This window comes from Fragaria vesca, linkage group LG4 (assembly GCF_000184155.1).
Source record: "Fragaria vesca subsp. vesca linkage group LG4, FraVesHawaii_1.0, whole genome shotgun sequence".
Lineage (NCBI taxonomy): Eukaryota > Viridiplantae > Streptophyta > Magnoliopsida > Rosales > Rosaceae > Fragaria > Fragaria vesca.
The window spans coordinates 14,458,814-14,468,132 of NC_020494.1; the positions used below are offsets into that span (position 1 = coordinate 14,458,814).

The 9,319-nt window shown below is 37.2% G+C and overlaps 1 protein-coding gene across 1 annotated transcript; it reads right to left on the reverse strand.

Moving 5' to 3' along the window:
* Positions 1-5,357: 5,357 nt before the first annotated feature.
* On the reverse strand, positions 5,358-8,311 carry LOC101303990 (transcription factor bHLH78-like). Its single transcript, XM_004296937.1, has 8 exons — positions 7,219-8,311; positions 6,911-7,120; positions 6,738-6,803; positions 6,558-6,626; positions 6,384-6,455; positions 6,056-6,283; positions 5,880-5,958; positions 5,358-5,769 (listed from the first exon to the last, which is right to left on the reverse strand). The coding sequence occupies exons 1-8, from the start codon at positions 8,107-8,109 to the stop codon at positions 5,732-5,734; spliced, it is 1,653 nt and encodes a 550-aa protein (XP_004296985.1). The 5' UTR covers positions 8,110-8,311; the 3' UTR covers positions 5,358-5,731.
* Positions 8,312-9,319: the final 1,008 nt, after the last annotated feature.

Sequence of the window (9,319 nt, forward strand, 5' to 3'; positions counted from 1 at the left end):
ATATATATATATATATATATATATCATGTTATCATATGCCATATGTTCAGATCAACAACTAAGAAAGATTGTGATCGTGTGTTTAACCCAAGCTTATCTTTAAATTGAATCGAAATTCAATTTATTTGGACCCAAAACAAGACAAGACATGAGTGAGTGAGTGCTTGTTGGTCACTAAATTGCAAGTGAGTTCAGACATGCTTGGCTTGTCATTGTCAAGTCCTTATCACCAAACCGGGCCGAAGAAGGAGGCATATCCTCGTGTTATATTTCCTTTGTTGTCATTATATTTATTTTATAAGAACATATTTAGTAATGTTAGTCATTTCTGAGATTTTAATCAAATTAGCTAAATTGTTATTTTGAAGTGAGGACAAGTAAATTGAGGCTAGAGTTATTTCCTCGTAGTGGTAATCTTTTGTTTGGTACTGTGATTGTATTGTAATTGTAGTTTATTGAATGAAAATTCTTTTAATTTTAATATAAAAAAATGTTATTTTGGCGAGTCACTTTACAAATACGTCTGCATCAATGTTCTCTATTTTAACTTGTATCAAATTAATATTATTCTTCAAATGAAAATTAAATAGTTTAAATGTACTTATGTATCACATAAATATCTTGCAATGAATATATTATATTATAAAGAGCCTCAACTTAGTCATCTCGCTCTCTATATTTAAAGAGCGAGATAGCAAAAAGTCATGATAGCTAAAATTTGGTTAGACTGTTGGAGCTCCAAAATATTCAAAAAGCTAAACATGCTCTCTAAAATAGCTAAGGAGCCAAAAAAATAGAATCTGCTAAAGATTCTCTAAATCTCAGATTTATTTTTTGTGAGAATATTTAAAACAAAATTAAGAGAATACATCTTCTCTTAACCCCAGAATACATAATACAGTTTCATTCTTTAGCAGATAAAAACAGAGTTATGGTTTTCTCTCACTCTTCTTTTCTCTCAGCGTCTCTCTATACAACGCATTCTCTCAACACTCTCAATTCTCATTATGGCTAATAAAGTTTCAGCAAGGTTAGTTGCTTCTTTAGAAATCAACAAGGACGGTAGGACAATTTTCGACCCGATTGAGGTGGGGACAGTCTCACACCACCTTTTTGCGATGGGGCAACTGTTATTTGTGACGACAACAAGGAGGGCAAACCCTAAGGCCTTCATGGGGACGATTACTTTGGCTTGGTGATTTGGCAATCGTCTTATGATCCAAGAGCACCGTGACCGATTCATCTTCCAGTTTAAGTGAAAGCAAGAGCGCCAAAGCTCTGATCAAATTGATCCCGGTTTAGGTGGAGATCTTTGGTTTGCCTTTGAAGCTTTTCACTGAAGGCGCTGCAACACTAATCGGTGCCACTCATGGGGAGGTGATGTAGGAGGATGTTCAGGCCATTAAACGAGGGACTACGTTCGGGTATGCCATGATGTAGATGCACCTGTGAAGTATGTCTACCCACCACAAGAGTTTTAATTCCAATAAGGGGCTATGGCGACATCATATGTTTTAGATACGAGAAGATGGTGGGTTTATACCGGATATGTGGGTTTTCAAAACATTCAAAACCAGGGTGTCCAGTCCAGGGGCACCAGAAGTGGTGTGAGTTAGAGTTGGTGATCTAGACCTTAACCCTAACTTCAATGTTTTTGGTGCGTCCTCTTTAGGCTTGGGATCAACTTAGAATCCTCGATTTCTAATCCCTTTGTGTATGTTGCGCGACCTCTGTCACTGCCTAACCTGTTTAGGTCCAAACCAAGTGCCCAGCTACCCTCAGCATCCTTGCTACCTCTAGTTGTTCTTGCTCCAAGTGAGGTTGCAGTACGGAGTCATTTTTTTGGTAAGAAGAGATCCTCCGACTCTTTTGTGTTGGAAGACAACAAGCGTCCGAAAGGGGCTACTAAACATGTGGAGGTGTTTTTTTGTCGATTAAGGGTTTGAACTTGAACTTGCTTTGGAGATGGTGAACGACATTTTGTTGGTTTCTTTGGCCAAACGCAAAGGGCGGCCTCAAGGCAGTAAAAATAAGGTTGACGCTACGCTACCTCCAAAGAGGTTTGTAGAAGGGTGATTCAGGTTCTAAGAAGCGTCATTTCAAGGTGCAGCAGGTGGTGCTTGATGCGCATGCCAGTTTGACACCTTCTACGGCGGTGGAAGTGGTAGTGGAACCGGGAAGTGGCCTAGGCACATATAGGCAGAACTCCTAGGAGTGCCTCTAAGTGAAGGTTATTTCAGAACATTAAATTAGTTTGGGACGTGTACCTTGGTTCCGCTCTGGTTCCTTCCCTAGTATGGTTAGGAAGATGCCTTAGGGGTTCCTTAGGTTTTATTAAGTTTTTGTTGCATGTATTGGTTCTATTCATTATTCTATGTTGACTTCAGGTCAAATACAACATCTTTCGATAGCTCAATTTTGTCGTAACCATTTAGGGGAGCAATATTTATGTAATATTTGCTACGTTTTAATAGATTGACCCCAACGTCTCTAAAAAAAAAACCATAATCTGGCTCAAATGTGTCAAGCTCGAAGGCACTTTACACACAAAAGGAAAACAATTGTCCTAAATTAAAAATAAATAAATTAAAAGTTAGAATTGACTAGTATATTTAATAAACTTTTGACAACCGTAGTTTCACGGGGTGGCTTCATATGTTGCGGGAATTACTACGTGAGGCCTCAAGGTTTCTCTAATATGAGGCCAGCCTTTCTTCATTCTTCCTTGATACTCCAGTTACTTTTCCTCGCCAAGGTCATGCTTGCTGGGGTTTACTATATTACTACAAACTCATATGGTAACTAATAATATTTAAAACTATAATGACTCATTTACAACTTTGAGGCTAATATTATCACTTTAAGGACTGATTTTATAATTTTAGGATAAAGTTGATATATGTCATGCATTAACATATTGTAGAATTTTCTCAAACAATTACACTGATCCTTGTAAAGTATAAAGTACGTCTTCAATAATAGCAAGAGTCTTCTCTAACCACAATTCGTAAATCCCACCACAACTAACAAGGTGTGCAAATATATTTGCAATACAATTTGCTTCACGATAAATATGTCGAATTATAACAGGCTGAAAAATATTAAAATAAACTTCATAATCATCTAGAATCTGACTTACCTATGAAAATTTCTTTTCTTCACTCTTGAAAGCAAGAACAAGCTAGATTAGTTGTGATTTATTTATTTAAAAAGAAATCAAACATGATCAATAGAACACCGACTCATCTGGATTTGATGACATAACTATTTTTCTTTATGCTGTGTTAAATTGTAAGAATTAATTTTTTTTAAGGTAAATAAATAGATTGTAAGAATTAATTATTTCTACCATGGTTCATTTAATAATACTACTAATTTATTTTCTAGACCACAAACTTACATGAGAGATGGCATATAGACTGACTCAATTTGTTAAGATGTGAACGTTATTCCAATCTAGTTATCATAGAAGAATTGTGTCTCATCACTCATGTTTGTTTGTCTACTAATGACTAGACTGTTTACTACTTTTTTTTTTTTTTGAAAGTATAGACTGTTTACTACTTTTTTTTTGAAAGTAGACTGTTTACTACTTGAATATTGTTGTTTGGATGTCATTGTCATTGCCAATGTGTCAAACGTCATAATGAAAATTAAGGCAGCTCTTTGAAGAATTTCCACATCCAAAAAAAGAATTGTGATGATGAAAATCTACCTGGAAGACATTTTAAAAAATTTATTAAAAGGATGTCTAGTAAGAAAAAGAAAAGAACAAACAAAAAACATCAAAAAAAAAAATTACTGATAAAAAGAAAATACAACAACTAAAAGTTTTACAAACTTGATGAAAGTTACAAATGGGTGGGAGAACCTCCACTATTTAATCCTATTTAAAAGAAGCTACTTTTAAATAGCTTTTTTAAAAAGACAAATTTCAAGCGGGACAAATACATCTTAGCTACATATAATAACTATATGTCTGAGGTGCAAATTAAGTCTCACGGGATACGAGATCCTCACCACCAAGCTCACTAAAGTTTACTGCTAATCATAAAAATGCACCTAAGATGATCGTAACTGACTCCAAGAACATATAGAAAAGATTCATGGATGCAGAAGTCATGATATCAAGATAAAAGTTTAACGACATACTCTAAGTTCAAATGCTACGTTGATGGAAGCTCCGACGCGTGGCTTGAGAGGTTGTGTACAAAAACCTAAAAACCACCACCACATACTCTAAACATCAAAAATTCTTCTATACATCGACGATGCAAGTGACCCATGACCTAACATTCGATCTCAACCCTTGATATTTGTTGTCAACTCTCTACCAAATTAGATAAAAACTACACTTGATGTCATGCAACCGTCTCTTTTGTTGGTGTGAGTACGTTTCGGTGCTTTGAATCCCTTCCATTCATACATTTCATCTCTTATGTTACAGTTAACTTGCCTAAAAAGTATAATGGCCAAATTGCTCTCAGAAAAGAAAAGGTACAATGGCCAAATTCTCTAGGAAAAGGTCCATTGCAGTTTCTTTAGACAGGTTTAGAAACTGAAATCTCCCTACAAGCTTTGATGGAAAGTCCTTTTTATCTTCAAGGGCATCATCAATCTGCGTCTGAATGCCTCTTCTTTATTCCCCCACACTTGTCCGTTTTTAGATTTTTCTTTCTTAAATGTATAAAGCAGTTGGGATTGTAAAGTTATCTGATATTCCCCAGCCAAGTCAGAACTTCACTGATGCCAACCTGGTCCACTGATGCTGTTTGCAATTCCTAATTAAAATTATACTTCATTCTTGTCTGCTTTGATTTGCTGCATAGTAAAATTCCAAGTTCTCAAATGACTTTGGATTCCAGCTCAAAAAGAAAAAACACACACACGCCATTCTTTTTCTTTGTCTCCTTTAATATTTCTTTTCCCAAAAGTTGGAAAATATGAGCCACAAAATCATTCTTAATCATAAGTTGGACTTGGGACACCATTTGTCCCTACTTAACTACTTAAAACAGCTGGTTTCCAGTAAGAATGGTTAACCCACAAGTTAAGGGATTTACCTCCAGATTCAAATACATACCTTTCATTCTGATTTAGGGCCCCATCATCAAATCCTTTCCAGCAAATTTGATAGCAACTGTGAGATGTCTTTCTCATTGAACTATTTATGTTTCGTTGCTGAGAAGATAGCTAAAAAGAAAAATTGAAAAAAAAAAAAAACAACTATTGGTGGTTGATACGGTGTGCTTGTTTTGCTTTTTTCACTTATCATTTTCTCAGCAACATCATTATATTCTCAATAAAAGATCACAACAAAATAGAAGATGAAGCTGACCACTGAACAATGTATAAGTGTCTGAATGGATCTTAGTAATATATTTATTTATATTATCAAATGGTAAGTTGATGATACACAAGCTAGGTCTGGATCAAAACTAAAGTTTACATGAACAACTCTCTTATCAAGTTCTAATCCCTTCAACACTCTTAATTCTTGCAATGCTACAAGTATTAAATGGGGTCTGCTCTTATGGAATTGGTGCAATTAGTTCTAGGATTTACATTGTGGAATTCTTGAAAGATAGAATTCTCCAAAGAATGAGTTGCTGAATCAATTTGCCAATCAGAGAGAGACTAAAATTAAAATGATGGAGAGACTGCTATATTCCTCCAGGCTATAGATTCACTCAAACTGGAATTCCTCTCTATATACAGTTAACGGTGGTGATTAATGCTCAACTTTCATCTGAGCTGAAGCCACTGAGCCTGAACAAAACATAAACAGAATTACAAATCCAAATCCAAAAGCTAAAGCAATCACAATTGGACAATTACTACTGGTTAAGTTGAAAATCTTTTATGTTCTGATTGCTTACCATGAAGGCTATGCTGCTCAATCTGGCCAAAACCCATTTGAACCATACTTTGGAGATCATCCTCGAAGAATTGTGGAGCCTGAAAAATAAATTTTGAGTAAGCCTCCAGTACATGGCTAAATGCAAGTAAGGCTAATTCGAAAGATTGTACTGACCCAACTTTTTGCATCAATTACCTGAGGATTTGCTCCACCAAATCTATCAAAAGCTGGCGACTGCATGGTTGAATTTTGAGTCAGTGCAGCATTTAAATTTACTGGAAAATGTGTGTCTGTCTCATTTGAGATGCTGTTGCTATGTAAAGGTGGAAGTTGCTGGGGTTGATACCCAAAAGGAAATGATGCTGGGACTGCGGAATCTAATTGGTAAAGGGCATTCTGTAAAGCTCCTTGAGATTGAAGAATCTGAAATACCATGCAATGGAATAGATTAATTAGTATCTCGAAAATGCACAAGGAATCAACGGCACAAAGTTTTAAAGTAGTTGAAGAATCTGTAACTTACTTCCTTTGACAGAAGAGCTTCCATGTTCAAATCCATTCTAGGATTCACAGTCGCCAATTTCATCGAAAGAAACTGAGCCAATCAAAAATGCAATAGAAATACCATTTAGCGAAAAAACTAGGTGCTACAATCAGAACATATGAATGGAGGAACCTTGAGACAATCTGATTTTACCTCGACTTGGCGCTGCAATGATTGAACATAGTTTATGATCTCATCTAGCATCACAGCTTTCCCAGTTACCTGAAATTTAGAATGAAACCAAATTTAGCACTAGTCCTCATTCATCTTTCTATCAATATTGCATAACAAGTAATTGATATACTTAAGCTGTATTTCACATGTTGTATGTACCTTGTTGCAACCAGGAACAAGATCTTGAAGGAACTTCATCCTTTCACTAATTTTCTCTCTTCGAACCTGATCATATCGTAATATTCATCATAAATATGATGTAGCAATGTAAACATATATCTACAAGAGAAGTGCAAAAAAGAACAAAATGCAAAGGAATGCGTTAAACATACTCTTTCTGCCAGACTATGGCTATCAGTAGCTTGACCCCTTCTGGCTCTGACATGTATATAGTCCTTTGGAGGCTCAACAACCTCTGATTTATCCTTGGTAGTTTTGCTACCTCCATTTGATTCTTTGTTTGACTTTTGAGTTTCCTTTTCATTCCCAGAAGCTTCATCAGTTTTGCTTCTCTTGGAATTTGGTTGCTCTTCAGTCACAGCCTGCATTAAATTCACTCATTGGATTTAAACACAATTCTCAAGAGAACAAGAAAACAAAAATCTGAACAATTATTCATGGCAGAGTTAAATTCAAGTACCTTGCCATTTTTAACAGAGGGAGATGAAGAGGTTTCTTTGGCTTTTCCTTTTGGAACAGCCTTCCGCTTCCTTGAGTTGGAAACATTCTCTGCTTTCACACTCAAATCCCCAGCTGGGATCTGCTCAGAAACTGATGACCCTTCTCTGGAATCACCCAATTCACCATTTTCTGGGGTGGAGGACCTTGAGAACCTGCTGACCTTCTTATCAGGAAATGAATTCCCATCTTGGGGTGAAGAGCTTTTGATGCTTTCTTGAACAGCACCCATTTGAGATCTCAGTGATTGGTTGCTAGCAGCTCTGGAAAGCTTGCCTGAATCAAGCTTCAGCATTGATCTATATGCCAATTCAGCTTCATTCAAATTGAACTGACCATTCAGACCACCAAGATTTCCAAAGCTGGAAAACCTTGCAGCCCTCTCTACAAAACCAGGGTCAGCTGAAAATGGAGCCAAACTTGGGTGTGATGAGGGTGCTGGGATTGGAAAAGTGCCTCTCATATGTGGATCAACCATTGACAAGTTGAGCTTAGTTGGCGGTGAAGAGTTTAGTGGGGTACTATAGCATGAATTGTTAGTACTGTTATTGTAAGACAATGAAGATATGTCTCCTGAGTTGCAAATGCTTCCTAGTCTTCCAATCAGTTCTCTTATCATGTCTCCTCCGCCTTCTCCGGGGAAGGCGGTGGCACCGACGGCGTTGGAAGCCGCCGGTGAGGACACCATGGAACTCAAAGCAGACTCAAAGGGATCGCTCTGATCCATTGAATTGTCCCAATTGGCATTGAAGTAAGAATTGGGAAGTTGGTGTGGAGCACAATTGAGCTCATTGGAGTGCATTAAGCTTGAAGGGTTCCAGCTGGGTGTGCCTGAACTGTTGTCCTTTTCCATTAGTGAGGATGAAAGGTTGAAGCTTTGATTTCAAGAGATGGTAACGATCCAAGAAGAATGGAGCAGAGAGGAAACCCAGAAAGGTTGAAGTGGGTGCTCTGTTTCAGTAGATATAAGGAGGAAGCAGAGGTTGGAATTCAGGTTGGTTTGTGTCAAAAGGAAATGAGATGTAATGATGAAGATGAGATGGTCCTTGTATGTCACTCAATTGTGGAAGGGGAAAGGAAAAACAAAAAGCTTTTTAAGAAGATGAGTGAGTGAAGAGAGAGCAAAGACAGAGAGAGAAATGAGGAAGAAAGCAAACAAATATAGAAAGCAAATTTCTATTTGACCTTTCAAAACTATTATTATATTATATTATATCTAATCATTATGTATTCTTTTCTTTTTCTTAATATTTCAGGTTTTTTTTTTGAATGTTAATATTTCAGGTTATTGTTAATAATTTGGTATATGTTCTAGGATATTCTCTATGTGTGTATTGGCTTTATGCCAATAGGATATGTAGTTAGACTAGATCTATGTATTCATATCCTTACCATATTGGTATTGTGTAATTCTCTATATAAAGGGCTCCTATCAATGAATAAGATCATGACTCTCTTGCTATCTCTTTGTTTCTACACTTTATCCTTTACCACGTTATCATGCACTTTGTTCTAACCCTAGAGCTAATAACCCACCATTTTTTTTCTAAACCCTAAAAACCACAACCCTAAAATCGGACAGCCTTGCTTTTCCTGATTTCCGACCAAAATTCCGACTGTCCTCCACCGGAATTTGATATCCCCAGAAAGCTCTCTCCGTCCCGGATCCAACGCCGCCGGCCTCACCCTGAGAATCGGCCGGAAAGTCTTTGAACCGGCCGCCGGAAGATCCCAGACCGCCACCGCTACCGACCACCGGCTCACCACCTTCCCTTGCTTCGATCAACCTGAAATTTTGACAGAAGCTTCCCCATCCAGAGCTGCTCCTCCTATCAAATTTTCAGCCCCAAATTCGAAGTATAAGTAGGCGAAACGTTATTTCTCCTCTCGGCAGCCTCTAGAAAGGTATGTTTTTTGAAACCTTAAACTTTTCTAAGTTCAATAACTCGGGGAGGATAAAATCCTTTCCTCCCTTCTCCATCTCCATTCTATGCTTGGGATTTTGTGCGTGCAGGTACCCAAATCCCGGAATTTTATTCGCAGGTCAAGAGTGTGTTTGATCA

What these genes read in the sequence shown, in the direction of transcription:
- LOC101303990 (XM_004296937.1), bottom strand. Translation starts at nt 8,109, where the DNA reads ATGGAAAAGGACAACAGTTCAGGCACACCCAGCTGGAACCCTTCAAGC. An exon ending in CCTCTGTTAAAAATGGCAAG is followed by an intron (nt 7,121 to 7,218) that starts GTACTTGAATTT and finishes AATTTAATGCAG; the next exon opens with GCTGTGACTGAAGAGCAACC. An exon ending in TGAGCAGCATAGCCTTCATG is followed by an intron (nt 5,770 to 5,879) that starts GTAAGCAATCAG and finishes TGTTTTGTTCAG; the next exon opens with GCTCAGTGGCTTCAGCTCAG.